The sequence below is a fragment of the Cygnus olor genome, chromosome 21 (genome assembly GCF_009769625.2).
Source record: "Cygnus olor isolate bCygOlo1 chromosome 21, bCygOlo1.pri.v2, whole genome shotgun sequence".
Taxonomy (NCBI): Eukaryota; Metazoa; Chordata; class Aves; order Anseriformes; family Anatidae; genus Cygnus; species Cygnus olor.
The window spans coordinates 755,051-772,383 of record NC_049189.1 but is presented as its reverse complement, the minus strand read 5'-3'; the positions used below and the strand labels follow the sequence as shown (position 1 = coordinate 772,383).

At 51.8% G+C, this 17,333-nt stretch overlaps 1 protein-coding gene across 5 annotated transcripts in view; it reads right to left on the bottom strand.

The window, feature by feature from the left end:
- Positions 1–4,231: 4,231 nt before the first annotated feature.
- NPHP4 (nephrocystin 4) overlaps positions 4,232–17,333 on the bottom strand; it is a 32,654-nt gene continuing 19,552 nt past the window's right edge. For all 5 annotated transcript variants that reach the window (XM_040533564.1, XM_040533565.1, XM_040533566.1 and 2 more), the window contains 15 exons: positions 16,998–17,185; positions 15,477–15,637; positions 14,699–14,879; positions 12,436–12,564; positions 12,110–12,309; positions 11,810–12,036; positions 11,415–11,604; positions 11,040–11,120; positions 10,765–10,921; positions 10,263–10,348; positions 9,044–9,129; positions 8,443–8,614; positions 6,801–6,980; positions 5,177–5,320; positions 4,232–4,883 (listed from right to left, as the gene is read on the bottom strand). In XM_040533564.1, coding sequence (XP_040389498.1) covers positions 4,743–4,883; positions 5,177–5,320; positions 6,801–6,980; positions 8,443–8,614; positions 9,044–9,129; positions 10,263–10,348; positions 10,765–10,921; positions 11,040–11,120; positions 11,415–11,604; positions 11,810–12,036; positions 12,110–12,309; positions 12,436–12,564; positions 14,699–14,879; positions 15,477–15,637; positions 16,998–17,185 — 2,323 coding nt within the window. In that variant the 3' untranslated portion in view covers positions 4,232–4,742. The remainder of the gene's footprint in view (positions 4,884–5,176; positions 5,321–6,800; positions 6,981–8,442; positions 8,615–9,043; positions 9,130–10,262; positions 10,349–10,764; positions 10,922–11,039; positions 11,121–11,414; positions 11,605–11,809; positions 12,037–12,109; positions 12,310–12,435; positions 12,565–14,698; positions 14,880–15,476; positions 15,638–16,997; positions 17,186–17,333) is intronic.

The following is a 17,333-nucleotide window of genomic DNA, read 5'->3' as shown; positions in this document are numbered from 1 at the left end:
ACCACAGATATGTTTGAAAAGTTCGGGCCGCCACGAGCTGCCGTTGATGCATCACCAGCACGTCACCGCAGCGCTGCCGCTGCTCCTCTGCCACCGCCCTCATCCTTGGAAGCTGCCTCGCAGCAAGAAGAAACCTCACACCAGCGGCTGTCCCTGCAAGCTGTCTTCTCTCATTGAAGCTGCTCTTCCCCGTGTTTCCCAGACATTTCAGTATTTTATGGGAAAGGTTTGCTCAGTGCCTTCCGGTCCCGTGCTGGATGCTTCAGGGCATCTTCTAAGCACCCAGCCAGGATGCAGCCACACAGGGAGGCAAGGGCATAAGCAGAATCAAAATGAGACATGCGAAGCCTTCAAAGGCTGGATTAAGTACCTGGCAGAGACTCAGAGAGTTCCTTCTTTCACTTCTAGTCAATTCGGCAACCTTTGCGTGACCCCTATAAAATTAGCTCAATTAAAGAGCGGCTCCGGAGCCTCCAATTTACATTCCTCAAGAAACATCCGCGCTGCGAGGCTGCGGGAGGACTGGCTGCAACAAAGCGCCGAAGGAGCAGCAGGAAAAGGCAGCGGTTTACAAGGTTTCTCTGAGCATATGTTCCCTGCATGCCACACGGAGAGGCCTCGCAAAGCCTCAGCCCATCAGCATTTTGATTCACCAGCGTGATCGCTCATCACCTGTCCCACCGCAGCTGCCACGCAGCGCACGCCCGGGCTGGGAGCAGGGATGGCAGCAGCCTGCTGAACCAGGCGTGCCGTTGTACCCAGTTAATAGATGCTGCAGTGCCAAACACCAAGGCATGGGCGCATGAGGTCTTTTCCTGGAGATGCCCCTCGCCTGACTGAGCCTGCCCAGGTCCCGGCAGCCGAGAGGCAAAGCCAGCGATGCTCGGGTCCCCCAGGGGGCTCCTGCGTACCCTGGAGAGGGCACAGCGGTCACAGGAGCGAAGACCAAGGAAGTATTTCCCAATTGTTTCTTCCCTGCGTGTCTCAGTGATGAGACGCGAGCCGAGATTTTTAGGGTGAATTAATTATGTCATTACTGAAATCCAATTTTCTTCCTGACATGAATGAAATAGGAAGAGAATAACAAGTTGCATGTTAAGTGCACGGTGATATGAGTTTATTGTCATTAACGGGGACAACTTCATTAGCAAGCACGAACAAAAGCAGCACAATCGTTCCTCCCCTGCCATTGCCCCAGAGAGCACAGGCACCCGCAGCGGGTGCTGAGAGCTCCTCCTGCTCCTCCCGCAGCCTCGGGCCGAGGCTCTCAGCCTCCTCAGGGCCCGAAGGAGGGTCTCTGTGGCACCAGCCCTGGAACTGCCCCACTTTGGTGCCCTTAAATGAAACCCGCCAGGCAGCTCGGCCCAGGTTTAAGTTCAAAGAAAGTACATTGCTTAATTAAAGCTAATGTAGTGAGAACAAACTGATAGGCAGCAGCAGAGTACATTAAAGTCCTACAAAGATTTATGGTACTTCGCTTGCCATAAGAAATGTATTCTGGGCTGGAAAGGGGAACTTGGTTTTCATCTGCATCCCCTCACTGGACATGTGGGGCAGCAGGAAACCCCAAAGCTTTGCGAGATGTCCTGGATCTGGGCTGGAAACAAAGTGAGATAAATCTGAGGGCTTCCATCTGATCGCTATTAAGGGGATGTTCTGACAGTGCCGAATTACCTACAGACAACCCAAAGTCTTTACAGTTACTGTCAGGAAGCAGAGCCGCAGTGAGGGGAACCATCACCGCACGTACCAACTTGGTGCAACGACTGCACCGCAGCACCCCGCGAGAGGGGCACCGTGGCCGGGGGCACCGCCTGCCCCTCTCACCCCCTTCCCTTTCCTTCCTGCTCCTCTTCTTCCCTGCACGCACCCCCCGCTACTTCCCCAGAGGGGGGCACAGACCCTTGGTGTGTGGGGCAGAGCTGGAACCACGCCAGCCCCGCTGCTTCCCCCGCTCACCTTTAAACCGCGCTGCTAAAGATAGAAGCACGTGTAAATAATTCAGTAATCTCATTACTGCTTCGTCATCTGCAACAAAGCCATTAGCATTAATCTAGCCCGGACGGGAGGGAGACAGCGCGGGCCAGGCTCGTCACTGCGGGCACGCCGCTCTGCGCAGCGGCTCCCAACGTACCCGTCTGCCATTAAAGAGGGATGATTTCTTGCTCTGCAGACAAGTGGCCTCCTTAAACAGTGCTGCAAGTTAGAGAGAGCGCTACCAGCGTGCTGCCTGGCCTTTGGTAAAACACCCTCCTTGGATTAATACCTGCCCGTCAGCTCGGGATAATTAGCACCCCGGCTAAAAGGAAGCTTGCACAAAAGCAGCGAGATGCAGCGTGCCCAGCTGCATACGAGCCAGGCAGACGGACGGACAGAAGGCCAGGCAGCCCTGCCCACACCTCTGGTCCTAACGCTGCCCGTGGGCAGGCACCACGTATCTTAATTACATCTGCCAGCAAGAGCTGCAGAGCGGCGCCCGATCGCATTCCATCACTGTGTGACTGCTGAGCCGCCAGTTTAGCTCAAATCTCTGCGTTGGCATTCGCCTTCCTACCAGCAAATAATTTACTCACCGCTATAAACGTGCGGTGCTTAATACACCTAAGGAGCTTCCTTGTCTGCAGCAGCCAAGGATAAAGCACCGACTCATTCATAATCCTTAAGAAATATTATTATACGAAAACGTAATGAAAATTATTCACCTAATCTACTTTAATAACCCAACTTAGGGGCCTCTCTGCGCTGTAGACAGTGTAATAATTTTTAAAATATTAGCTGTCATTTCCGATCAGTCCTAGGGAGGCAGAGTAACTCAGCACATGACTTAATTGGGGCTACCAATTCATCAGCCTAATACCCCGTAAGGAACAGCCACACGGCTTCCACGTGCACATAAATCTCTCCGGGTCAGCAGTCACTCGTGAGGACCCTGCCTGCCACCAGCAGCCACAGCAGAGGGACACGAAGAAGAGAGGATGTTGGTAGCTGGTCACGACCAGCTGGTGAAAATGCAACAGGCAAAGCCTTAATCAAACAGGGATTTAAGCTGCAACATGAGCCTGCCCTCCAGCAAACACATGCTTATCCAGCATTTGCAGACGGGGCAGGTGTTCCAGATACTGAAAACCTCCCAAATAACTGTCAGGGAAGTAAACAGCAGAATACTGTATCACTGATCCTTTGCTAGAAATCACAAGATACCCAAAACTGAACTGGAAAGCCAGTGAGCTATCCTGCATGGTTTTTGTTTGGGATTTCACAGGCTGTCTTCCATGGCCGTGCAGGAACATGAGTGGTTCAGCCCAGGCCCCTGTACCGCTCCGGTCTCGTGCTCGAGCGCCTTCTGCTCCCAGTGGCATGATCTAATTGAAGTATTCAACAACCAAGTCAGATCTGGCTGAGGAAATTTATTTCTGCAAAAAGAGCGAGGTACTAAGACATTTATGGTGAAAGATCACAGGGCAGCAGCCTGGAGGCCCCAGCCACCCCCACCTGAGACCTCTCCCTGTCTCCCTTGCTCATCTGCCTTTGTTCTCGCCTCTTTTTTTCTTCCACGGAGTGACTATAATGAATCTTCTCAGTAAAATTTGCTGTGGATTTCCAATAGTTATATGTCAAGGCCAAACACAAGTCAGTGCTGTAAAAAGGGGCCAATAAATTAAAATCCTGCCAGACTCACAATCAGCAGGATGCGTTTCAGCCATTTCCTTCTAATCCATTAACGAAAATGGAGTGATCAGAAAATTAGGTAGCACTGGATGTTTTCTGAGTACTAATGACTATGACTTAACAGAAATAAATGCAGTATAAACTAGTGAGGAATAGTGGGAGCTTTTAAGTACCTAGCAAACAAGATTAAAACATATTGGGAGAGAGCCATCATTCCTCAGCCCAAGATGTGCCAGCGCATGTGTTATTCTCCCATAATTGCCAGGACTCACATGTCTGGGTACAGCGCTGCTGCTGCAGCAGAGAGCCCACGGCTGCCCCTCAGCCCCTCCTCACCCCGCTGCTGAAGGCTCAGCCCTGACCCAGGCGTGCAGAAGGGGCTGGCACCGGCACCGTGCGGGCAGCGGGAGGAAGGCAGGGGACCCCGAGCACTCCCCACCGAGGTGCAGCCAGCAGCGCACGCCACATGCAAGGCGAGCCCGGTGCTCACATCAGCAGCTACTGGAAAGGGACTGGAAGGGTTCTGACCTCCAGCAGAAGGAAATGCCACAATGCTGTCAGGTCTGTGCAGCAAGTTTAATTGATCTAGAACAAGTAAAAAGTACTTAAAACTCCAGAAAATTGTTTCCGTTTGTACAAAGTTCAGTGCACAGTAAATATTTTAAAAATATTCTGCACTCAGATATGCAAACTTTGTTAAAAAAAATCAAACGCCTGAAATATATAACGCTAAACAAAAATAAAGACATTCTTCTGCAGTTGTGACACAGTAGCAAAAACATTCATCCCCCCATTTCGAGCTGACGGAGGGCAGCCAGGACTACCACCAGCACTCACTATAAGGCAAGTGAGACCTCACAGCTCACCAGTGGTGAGGTGAGAACCAGGGAGCATGGGTTCCTGCACAGGGCTGGGCTCGCTGAGGAGTCCAGCACACCGCCCATTTGCAGACAACGTGGTCGAGGAGGATTCAGAACTGGAGGAGGCACAGATGAGACGGACTGGTGCTGCTGGGGTGGTGCGGCAGATGCCATGGAAGTTGCTGCACTGCTGGAGCAGCGCCCTGCCCAGTCTCACTGGTACACAACCTTCACACAGAAGGTCTCCTCGTTCTTGTCTTCGTGGTCATTGATGTGGATCAGGATCTCCTCCTCACCTGTGCTCTGGCTCGGGGCGAACCGCAAGCCAATAGTGTACACCTCCCCGCCAGCAACCTGCGGAAAAGCACATGGGAGAAGGGAAGGCAACCTGAGCACTGCCTCCTTGACGTGCCTGTCCCCACCACGTCAGCAGAACCACACAAACACACCCATGCAGCCAGCCCCAGCCCTCGGTGCTGGCCCAAACAGGCCCCCCCTCCCCTCCTGCAGAGCTGTGCACCCCGTGGGTGCCCCTTCCCACAGGGCGCCTTCCTCTGCCTCCTTCACCAGCGAGCCCTGCAGCTGCCCCGGCACAGGAGGGGACCTTGTCCAGGGGTTTCACAGGAGGGGATGCAGCAGTTCAGTACCTCGAAGGAATCCTCCTTGAACTGCAGCAGGTCGGGGCGGCTGGTGCCCAGGAAGTACACCCTCCGAGTGGGGTAGGGGTTGGTGTAGGTGATGCGCTTGTTGGAGCCCCTCCCGCCGCCCGCAGGGAGCGTTATCTCAAACGCCTGTAGGAGCACAGAACAGGACACACAGAGGCATCAGCACCACGCGACACTAACCACAGCGGAGGATACGAGCGGGATCTCACAGAAGCAGAACGCAAAGAATCACTTCCTTCGCTGATTTCGGTTCTTGGAGCATGAAACAAAGCAGGACATAGGCACAGGGTCCTGGGCCACTTTGCCAGGCCCCCCACAGGAGCTACCCAGCACCCAGGCCGGGCTGCTTTGTTCATGGAAGGACAGCGCTGGGGCTGCCCAGCCTAGGTGGGCACAGCGGGGCCGCAGCCAGCATGACCCTGCACAGACCCACTCCAAGGACACCTGCAGCAGCACCCAGAGCTGCCAACACAGAGACCCCAGGGGGACACACTGCCCTGCGTCCTCTCTTCCTCTCCCCTTCTACATGTAACATTTGATCTCCACCATCAGGAAAAAATGGAACAAGCTCTGAGTGAAAGCATCCTCTTCAAGTTGCAGTTTGCATCACCACATGCGCCGAAATAATTATGAGACTGAGTGACAAAGGGCCAGGGGAGCAGCTGCAACTGGCCAACTAATTCTCCAACTAATTAATTTATTTCCACAGGGATAGCCATAGTGCTAATACTGATAACATGACAGAGCACAGGGAGAGGGGCTGGCACTCATCAGGGGCAGCACAGCATCAGTTTAAATGCTTATCTTAACTTCCCCCAGTACAGTGTTCCAGGAAAACATTTTTTAAATGAACACATTAACTAGGAAATCTAATTTTCTATCTTTGAGCAAAGTCCTAAGCCAGCACAGTGCTAATAGAAAGCAGCATGCTGTAACTTTAATTTCACAACTGGGTATACTTCAGAGTTGACATTCCTCAGCATGGAATTACCTTCAAAACAGTCTGACAGATATTTTATGATGGTCTTCAGTGAGATTATTCAAGCACTGGAGGGCTAAATGTGTGCTCCAGTGCCTTAGTGAAATGGGGAGATAGAAATAGTAACAGGAAGAATGGGTAGAGTTCATACAGAAAAGGAAATCCTCCTCTTCACAGCCACTCCTCTGGCTCTACCAGAGGTCAGTGTTTCTTGCCTGGGTTCAGAAATACCACGTTCTTGCAATTCTGGCAGGTAAAGACAAGTGCTCCAGAGTTATTCTGCAATGCTGCTTTAGGAGTAACTCAGAAGACAGTTAATCTCTAATCTGTCAGTAATTCTTAAAAAATTGGCTTTATGATCCTTGCCCATGACAGTTCAAAATAATGGAAGTGTCTGCAAGAAGACCAAGCACTCACCCAGGGATCAGTAACACCACAGGACTGCTTCCCAGCACCTGGCATACGCCCTTCCTTACACAAGAAGGAAAAAGCAGATGCCAGGGTGACAAGAACCAAAAAAAATAGTTGTAAATAAAGTATTAAGTTGCAGACAGCCCCAGATTATTGGCAGGATGGAGACCTCCAGTCCACAGCTGGGCTCTCAGTCCATTGCAAGAGTTGCCGTACCTTAGAAATGAGAGGCTGCCTACAGGAGACGCAGACCAGCCAGGAGGACACCAGCTGGTGGTACTCCACGTCCACCAGGTTGAGGTAGATGAACCTGCTGCCAGCCCTCCGAGGCCTCACGCCAACATACAGGTCCAGGACACCATTCGGGGGCAGAACAAACACTCCTTCAGGATCCACCTGCAGAAAACAAATACCATGGAGCAGCAACAGAACTCAGTGGCCAAACATCTTTTTAGGCTGGCAGTGGCCCTCTGTCTGTCACTCACAACAGGAACAATCAGAAGGTCCCACCAGCATCTCAGACCTCAGGTTCATAATGCTCTATGTCATAAAAAATAAAGTAGAGGATGTCCTAGATGAGAAGAGATGGCATCAGGGATGCTTTGCTCACAGCTATCTCCAGCATCCTTGGAAACCCCCTGCCTGAGAGGCAGCAGAGGAATAAATTAAGATAAACTTGGATGCAGATCATCACAGGAACATTTTAGAAAAACAGGCTGTCACCCCTTGGCAAGCAACAACTGGGAGCAAATCTGCACCTCCATAACATCCAGTCGGGAATACAAATTAGATTTGATTACACTTTAAAAAAAGTGCACCTCTGACACAAATATTTAATCCCACCTACACTAATAAACTGGGACTGGCTGTGTTACAGTCTCTGTACCAGCACCAACCTGCACTTCGCTCATTCAAATGGGTGTTAACAGTGACTGTTCCAGCAGCTGGACCTTTCCTCACCCTCACTGCTTGCTTTTGGATGTTGCTGCAGGATCAAATGCACTGCCATCAGCACAGCCAGCGTGCAGTGTCAGCATAACACAAGGCGCAGGCAGTCCCCGACCTCGTGGATTTTGTTTTTCCTGCATGTTATGTACCATGATGTTTCTGATGCTTCCTCCCTTTCAAAGGGAGGTATGTGAAAGCCTGCCAAGGGTCCCTGGGTTATACTCATCCTTTTATAATCAGTCTTTGTAAAAATCCTACCACTGCTTAAAAAACTTTTCTGCGAGAGCTATCAGTACAATATGCATTAGCAAACTGCCTGGCTTGCTCAGAGGGAAGGACAGGCTATGTTCGTTGCTGGAGCTTCCTGCTTGAGACAGCAAAAAGACTGACATATTAAAGTAAGTGACACTTTTTAGGCTACTAGCAGATTTCTAAATCATGAAAGAAGACAGACAAGAAATGCCTATGGTGAATAAACTCCTTCCCAGCTCTACAGGACTCATTCCTTTTTTCAGACTTCAGGAGTCGAGATTGTTTCTTTTGTTTATGGGACAGTAATGGAGTTTTTGTTCCTTTTATTATTCACATTTTCAATTATAACTAAATGAATTCTAAAGAAATTATTAGTCTTCAGATAGTCTCATTAATGCAGATAGTTTGCCCTCTGGGGCTTTGTACCAATGATCCTACACATGGCAGCTTTAATCAAAAGGTAATTATCACCAATACACTCTGGCAGGAAATTGTTCCTATTTCCAAACGGGATGCATTTCATTTCCGAGAGGTTATTTCACCGGGATTGTCAGCCAAGTCCACCGCCCGTCAGAGCCGTGTGGGATTTCACAGCCCCTCAGCCCAGACAAGAAGCCTTGCCCCCACGGCACGGTGCCCAGGGCAGCAGCCGGGTTACCTTCAGCTCGTGGGGATGCGAGGAGAATGCCTTCACCTTCCGGAGGGCCCGCGTGCCGCGCAGGGGCAGGGCGAGGCGGGCGAGCTGCCCGGCGGTGCAGCTGACGTCCAGGCGCTGCAGGGAGTGCAGGTAGAACTGCCAGATGCGCAGCGGCGCGGCCAGCCAGGCGTCCCTGCAGCGGCGACACCAGAGCAGCACTCAGAGGTGGGAGCAACAAAACAGCAGTGGGACTGAACACAAAACGGTTCTGCTGGGACAAGCGTCGTTACCCCAAGCCAACACCCAACTCTGGGCCAGCGTCTTCAGAAGAATTTGTCTTACCCCTTCCTAAAGCTAATGCGACACTAACATTTAATGCAGAGATAATGAATTAGCTTGCACACATCAAATGGTCTAGCCATGGGAGACAGCTTATTTAGAGAAAGATTAAAGCCATAAACTGCAAACAAGTATTTCAGGATGCCTCCTGCCCAGCTCTCTGCTGGTCAGGGAAGCAAGTTGGGCCTGGGAACAGTGAGCAAGAAAACCTCTGCACGAACACCCCTCCTGCTCTGCCATGTGCTCTGGGTTTCCTTCTGCCTTTTTGGGTTCTGCTACTTACGTATAAATAGCAACAAAGAATTTTTTGATCTGTGGGCTTGGTCCTCCAGCTACTTTTAAGAAGACGTCCTGTGGTTCCCCGGGACCCTGCATACAGAAATCAGAGCATCGTTAGAATAGTTAACCTAGAGATCAAACCAGCTAATGAGGACTCCAGGGTTTCCTTTCCATTAAGGGAAAAAAAACCACTACCAACCCACTTACAAAAGCAGATGCTTTCAGGATCTAGTTAAAACCTATGTTATTACATTATTATACAGCTTGGTTGAGCTCTTCCAGTATTTTTAATTACAAAAGAGGATACAAATGACTATTGCATTCCAGGTCTGCACCTGTAATCAAATTTTGGCAAATTTTCCCCAAGTTTTCTAACAAGCCATAATCCAATTACTACACAAACATATTCCTGCACTAGCAATTAGCAACTACCCTCCACTACCATCTGCATTTATACGCACATGTTTATTTTTTCATTTCTATCTCAACCAGCAGAAAAGAAAGCCCTGCAAACTTCAAACCTTTGCTAGAAACTGCAAAACAAAAGCAGCTCTTGGGAGGACCACAGTGTGAGTTCTGGGTGAAGAACTTCTAGGGCTTGAGCCAAAGAGTAACGAAGGAAGGAAATCACCAGCATTGATTTTCAGTGTCTGCACCAGCCCAGGAGGGAGAGGGGCTGGAACTAGTCTTGAAATATTTGCTCTACAGGAACATACCAGAAGGTAGTCATCAGGTACTGTATGTATACAGACATCTCCCATGATATCCCCCTTTCCACCAAGCATCGGAGGAAAACGTGGCCCAGTGCCGGACAGCAACTTCGCTGCCCACACGCAGCAGACACACTGCTAGTGCACCTCGTGCCTGCCAGCAGGTGTGGATGCTCCAAAGTAGAGGGGAAAATGTCTACCTAGCACCTTGACAGAAGACTTCTTTTTCACCAGTGTTTTGAATTGTTTAGTATTTCCTCCAAAGGACAAGCTAGTACAGGCTGCTGCATGATGTGATAAGGTACAACATTAGGCTTCAGCTGCAAAAACAATGCAGCTCATTTTAATTGGGAATAAAGGGCAATTCCAGCTTAATCACTGCCAGTATTTCATTACTATAGACTGATAAATCGAAATGCTGCCATGGGTGCAAGGCATTTATCTGCTGATTAAAACAACAAACCACAGCAGAAGGATACAAAAGACAAACTGATGTCTAAGTGTAACTGGTACCATATTTTTGGTTTCACAAATTATGTTAGGGTCACTGCAGCGAACATACATCTCCGGCTCCCCACCCGGCATCCCTGCCGGAGCGCCTGTGAAGGAGAAAGACACAGATGAAACAATATTTAGCATTTCCTCTGTTTATGTTTTACTCTACACTATCATGCAGCTGTAAGCTAGAATCCCTTATGTTACGCTACCAGAGAACTACTGGGTCACGCTGGTTCAACAAAGCATAAATCAACAGAAGCAGATGGATAAAAACCAAGCAGGGGAGCCCAAGGCCACAACAAAAATCATGAAAGGCCTTGAAGACATAAGGAAGCAGAGAAACTGTCTGATGGTAGAAATCTGCTCTTGGATGCCACCCGCACTTCCAAGAAGGCTTCCTGGTAACAGAGCCCTGCATATTAACGACGGCTCACTAATTGGGTTAATTCCCTCCTCCCACAGAGGCTCCAAGCCCCAGCCCCGCACAGCCCGGTCCCCCCAGTAGGACAGGCGTCACCTGGCAGCGTGTGCCAGGGCGGCAACCGGATGGCCTTCTTCAGGAAGGTGAGCTCGGGGTGGTAGAACCTGAAGGTCTGGTCCACCACGTGGGGACGGGGTTCCACCTTCACCCGCAGCAGCGCGATGGGCTTCCCCCCGCTCACGCGGAAGGTGACCTGCCAAGGGAGAAGCAGCTCAGCAGCAGGCAAGGAAATACCTCCCAGGGCTCAGCGCCGCTCCTCCGCGGCTCCCAGGCTGTGGCAGCCAACACCCCGAAGTTCCCCTGCTTCCCACCTGGATGTGCTTCGTCTGCATGGCCCCAGGCTGCCAGGAGGTGGTGGCTGCATCATCCCCGGCGCTCAGCCCCGCCGGCCCCTGCAGGACACAGGGCAGTTTGTCTCAGGATGAAGCCCCACTACACGTAATCAATATTTCCTTGGCAATTCTACCACGCAGCCAGAACAGGCCTACACTACGTAAGAAAATAAAGCAGAGGGAAACAATTAAGGATACAATTCTTCGCTTCCTACCAGAAACAGCACAAAACGGGAGTAAAAGAGGCAGGGCACTACAGCCAGCTGGCACGATGGTTAGCCCTGCAGGGAGCCTCCCTTCACTCTGCTCTCTGGGCACGCAGTGGTCCTGAGCACAGCAGAGCTCCCAGCATACCGGCACCGCTGCGACAGCCGGCTCTGCCGAGAACGTCTGGTATCTGAATGGGATGTGGACCGTCTCCTTGGGACGCAGGTAGACCTGGGGCCTAAGGTCATCACGAAGGTGGAACATGTCCTCTTCCAGCGGTGTAGCCACCTTCGTCAGCTCCTTGAAGTGCCGCCACTCCCTTGCGTCCAGTATGACACTGGAGGAGCGAGAGGCAGAGCTGTCGGTGAGAGCTGGATGGGAGTGGGTGCCACCCCCTCATCCCTCTGCTCCAGATGTATGGCAGGAGGGGAATCCAGCACCAAACTGGGGAGGGGACTGTGAGAACAGACCCCCAGCCAGCGGGGACAGACCCCAGCTCAGGCACTGTGAGCACACACAGGGGGATGGCTTTTGTCCCCTACCTGAGCTCGGGGTGGTCGAACTCGATCGTCACCGTGTGCTGGACACTGTAGGGGTTCTTCAGAGCAAACTCGAAGAACTCAGCCGTCCCCAGCACGGCATAGACAGTGTGGGTGGCGGTGATGGCCTGGCTGAGCATCTGGGTGATGCTCTCGCTCTTGGTACGCTCCCGGTAGGCGCTGATCACCTGCAGGTCCCGCAAGTGCTGCAGGCGCTGCTCGTGCCGACCCTGCAGGGAGAAAGGGGACAGTGAGCCCGGAGCCACCACAGCCCTGCCAGGGCACCCCGGCCCCTGCCCTCACCGTGCGCTGGGGCGTGCTCCCGCCGGCATCCTCCTGCTGCCGCACCAGCGCCATGCGCCGCAGCTTGCGCCGCCGGACATCTGCGGCCTCGTGGGGGGCACGTGGGGAGGCCGGGCTCGCCTCTGGCCGGTGGCTACAAAGCGTGGCTGCCAGCTCGCCATCCACCTCGGCCAGCTTGCGTGCCCGCGACACCCTTGGACCTGAAGGGAGAGAGCTTGGGTTACCGGTGTGGCACGGGGGGTGAAGTGTCCCCGTGCTGCACCCACCACCCCAGCCAGCTGGGGACACGGGGGCAGCACAGGCTGAGCCACCCCAGCAGGACTCACCGCTGCCGGCATGCAGGGAGAGCAAGCTGCCGCCCCGCAGGCTGCTGACACTGTCCAGCGAGGGCACCAGGCGGGCACGCGATGGCGATGGGCGCCTTGGGATCCTCGGGGTCTCCTCACAGCGGTGGCCTGCCACAGACAGACACCAGGGTGAGCCCCGTCTCTGGGGGATGTCCTGCAACACCTCCGCACGGACCAGCTCCATGCCCGCCCACCTGCAGCGGGGCTTTCCTGCCGTGCTCCCCCTGGAGCCCCAGCAGCAGCCCCTGCTCTACAGCTGCCAGCCAAGACACGAAGCCAAGCTGGGATCGCTTGCTCCAGCCTCCACCTCGGCTGCTCCAGCCCAGGACCGACACCAGCAGCGTGCAGCAGACTGCCACCAAGCAGGAGGTGGTGGCCAACCAAAGCAAACGCCGAGCAGACAGGACTGGTGACGGCTCCTCCTTGCACAAGGCAGTGTTGGAGCCTGCCCTGTCCCCACGAGCATCCCCCCTCCGCCCCCCCCCTCAGGTCATCACTATTCCGAAAAAAAGCGCACAGCAAGCTCAGGCCAACATGGAAAGAAAACAGTCAGCACAGACTCACCCACAAGGATTCATCAGAAAATAACTTTCCCACTTTTCCTTATATCATCATAAATTTCTTAAATTGTCATAAAATCTACTAGAAAATTTTATCCCCACTGCAGATCTCTGTAGACAATTTACAAAAAAGGCAGAAGCAAATATCTTGTTGCTTACAATGCTCTCTGCATTTTATGATGATCCCTCTGGAATCCTATTGCTACTGCACTCCATATATCTTTTCTGTAAGTGACAGAGCCGTTTCCTACTAAAAAGCAATGGGGACATCATGACTGATTTACCGCTGACCTCTGTAACCAGCTCCGATTCCAATCTGTATTTTGTGAAGTTTCAGCAGAAGTACCTGAGTTTCTGCAGCCACAGCAGGTGGCCAGAAGGCACAGCTCTGACCTGTGACAGGACTCAGAGCACCAATTGCAATTATTCTGCATTCCCATTCTGCAACAGATTCTGATTTCAAAGTGACATTGCCACCTGAAATACGCTCAGTGCAAGACAGGCACCTCAGCTGAAGGCTTCAATGAGAAATACTGTTCCTTGGCCGAACGCTGCTTCTCCAAACAGCTCAATCAACACCACCGCATTCACAAAACAGCTCTGCCACTTAATGCCTTAGACCAAGTTTTATAAATAACTCTCAGAAACCTACTAGCATTGTTCTGAATTTGAAAATAAATTTGGAAAAAAAAGGGGAGGGGAGCAGAGAAATCAAAGGATAGCTTTTGTCCTGGAACAGTGTGTTTTCGTTCTCCCTTCTTTTGCCAGGTTTGAGTTAAACCTCTCTTTGGGTTGTGGATCTCAGATTCTCCTTCCCAGGAGCTTATCGTCCTTTTGCAGGCAAAGTATGAAAATGACAATTTAAGATATCTTATAATGCAGCTAATCTTTCTTCTGAAGATAAGAGTTTAAAACCTGGAGTCACTGCACATTTTTAGGATGGTGAATTAAATATAAAAAAAGTACCCAGTACATTCTGGGAAGAATAATGTCCCTGCAAGCTCGGTTTTCTGACAGGGACAGCTTCGTGCATGCCGCCTGTTCCTCCGTGCTATTTGCTAGCACCCATCTGTGCGTCACTGTTTCCATCCCATCGGCCTGAGAGCTGCCTTACCGTGGGTAAGACAGCAAGGAGCATCCCAGCACCTCCACAGCATCCCCCGAGCCCACACGCAGGGATGGGGCTGTGGCTCCGCTGCCCGGGAGCTCACTCCAGCACCAAGTCAGAGCTCTACCAGGGCACATCCAGATTTTGCCTTCCCCAGTCACGGGCAAAATCTGGGAGACAAACCAAAGGGAGGCCGGCCCACAGCGAGACTTTGAGCCGAGTGCATGCTGCTTTGCACTGCCAGAGCTGCACCATGTCGAGGTTCTAAGATCATGGGGTCAGAAGCAGTTTAAAGACCTCCAAGAGGTGACCTCTACCCTAAACCCTCCACCTGCAGGTTTGCAGCTGGTCCGTCCACGAGCTGTCTGCTACTGCACAGAGACACCTGCACGCTACCACCAGCATCACCAGAGACCAAAGCAAAGGCCACCACAGTGGCTTCTAGCTCAGCTCTGCTACCGACTGCTGGACTTCAAAACACAGTTACAGAGCCACGTGCTCCAGCTAGGCATCGTGTCCTGTCAGCACAGCCAGGAAGGGGCTCGGAGGGACGCCAGGCTAACAGTGCTCTTACCCACGTTGGCCAGGCAGAGGTGGAGGCGACCCCTCACTGCCACGCGGACGTCCACGGGCCGCACCGCTCCGTGCCACAGCGCGTCCCTGCCCACTGCCACCGCATCCTGCTCGTACTCCGTGGTTGCCACCTCCAGCTCGTGGAGGGTCCTGACGGCCGGCCGGCCCTGGCGCAGCAGGGGCTGGAGAAGAAAGCAAGGACAGGGCAGCACCCAGCCCTGTGGCCCCCAGCCAGAGCACGGACAGATGCTGCCGTGCTCCCAGGTCTGCAGGAAGCCCTGGCACAAGGACCCCTCTCCCGCTCATAGCAGCAGCAGATGCATTTCCTTCACAGGCTGCCACAGGTGGAACTGTTCCATTGCAGCTGCTCCCAAAAGGATAACAGCTAGGCATTAGGGTAACTAGTTACTAGGGCAACTCAGAACTGAGAGATTAAAAGATCTGGATAAAGATGTTTCTGCATTTCCTAGGTCTGCCTTAATTTTTTTATCCAGTAAGCCCTAGCATACTGCAGAAGTTCCAGGGAAGAAAGTTAATGCTTTGCCATCGCTTTCAAGGATAAGATGACAAATCCTGTGATTACAGGCTTGTCAGATTGACATCAGTCTCAGTTAAACAGAGTGGCTGATAAAAACTTGATTACTAAAGACTCAAGGGTAATCTAACAGCATCTCTACACAGGACAAAGTCAAGACTCTTCCTTAAAAATCCTGCATTCTAAGCAGAAGTTCTCCTTCATTGTTAGCAGTCATTAAGGCTTAACAAAAAAGGCTCTATACCTTCAATTTAACTGCGGCGGACCCAACAAGAAGCAAAGAGTCTCCATCCCAGATGTCAATCTGAAGACTGTGGTCAGCCAGGTAGCACACAAACCAGCGCTGTTCCCCAGGTTTCAGGAAGGCGGGATCCACCATGTACTTCAGCTGCAGTCCCGGAGCTCCTGCAGGAAACGGATCATGGTGATGAAAACCAAATCCAAGAGGCTGTGCCTGCATGAGCCAGGACCGGTGAGCCCTGCCTGCTCACAAGCCCACTGTCATGGGGAGCAAGGAAATCCAGGAGTCCTGTGCATCAAGCAACAGAAACTGGACCCACATCACCCATCCTCAGCACCCAGACCCCTCCTCTCCTGTGCAGTGCACTTTCAACTTAATAAACCCATCAGTCAAATTAGTAACCAGGTTCACCCTCGGAATGACCCCCTGCACAGAAATGCTCAGTCTGTACAGACCTCTCTCATTACCATTAGTAACTCCAGATGGAGAAGGAGCTTCATCAACTGAAACTGCTCGGTGTCCCTTGGGACCAGAATTTAATGAGACACAAAAAGAAAGAAAAGAAAGCATTCTGCTCAGAGAACCAGATTAGATTATACTAGGCACTTCGTTTAAATGTGTTGCATATCTTTTTAAATGTACTTAACTACAGCTGGAGTCAGCAGTCTAGATGTCTGAATCATGTCACCAATACTTATTGATGTTTTACTTCATGGTTTGACATTTTGAACATTTTTAATTATGTGCCACATAAACTAATAGAGGTTTGCTACTAAAGCAGATAGCAGTCCATTCCCTTGGCCTGGAGGCAAGCCTAAATCTGATTGACAAAAATGCCACTTGAACCAGTAAATGTTGTTTAAACCTCCCAGGTGGCTATTCCTTGCACAGTAACATAATAGCATAGCCCATACACACACAAAAGTTTACTGATGAACCCTGCGAAGGACCACGTGAAATGGCAGTAAGACTTCAGGACTGATGTACTTTTAAGCCTGGGCAAGGTCTGGTGAACGATGAGAATTCAGTGCTCTATAAACATGCGCAGGCCTTCAAACCAGGCACATCATCTCCAGACATGAGCATCACACGCTTCTGAGGAAGGCACAAGGCAGGCAACACAAGAAGCAAACTTGAACAGCCTGGCTGGCCAACTTGCTCAGGGCCGGCAGGCTGCTCCGCCTTCCAGCACCTCTGGTTGCTCCCCCTTCGGGGCAGCACGCTTCCCAGAGCACCTGGGTCTCTGTGTACACCCTCAGCAAGCGATGGCAGCTTGCAGGGCTTTCTACACGTGCCCAGCTCAGCTCTGAATCTGTGCATGAAGTGCATGAAAAGACTCATTGCCTTGCGCCCACTGTATCTTGTGCCCAAATACGCTGCCTTTTAACTGCACGACCAACCCTTCTGCCTAGACAGTGCAATCTTCCTCCCACTCCTCCTTCCACCCTCTCACACGCCTCCTGTTCAATCCTGAAGAGGAAAGGCCATACGAGGATGCTAAAGCATGTCAGGACCAGATCTCACCAGTGTGTGGAGTCCCGTCTTTGTTGATCTGGACAAGGAGCTGAGGCGGTGCGGCTGACCTGGCTGCCTTCTCGTTGTCCATGTCAACCAGCTGCAGACGTGGTGTGGTGACCGGTGGGAAATGGTAGAACTGGAAGGTGAGGAACACGGTTCTGGGCCACGTCCCTTCCACTCCATCCTGAGGAGCCCTTGAGCAAGAGAAGAGCGGGTTTGGTTGGCCCGTAACGCAGCGCTTCCTCCTGATCATAAGCTTCTCGCGCATTTGTCACCCACCAAGAAGCAGAAGAACAAGAGAAGATCAGTATTATCAAAAGTATTTGGACTTCTTTGAAGACA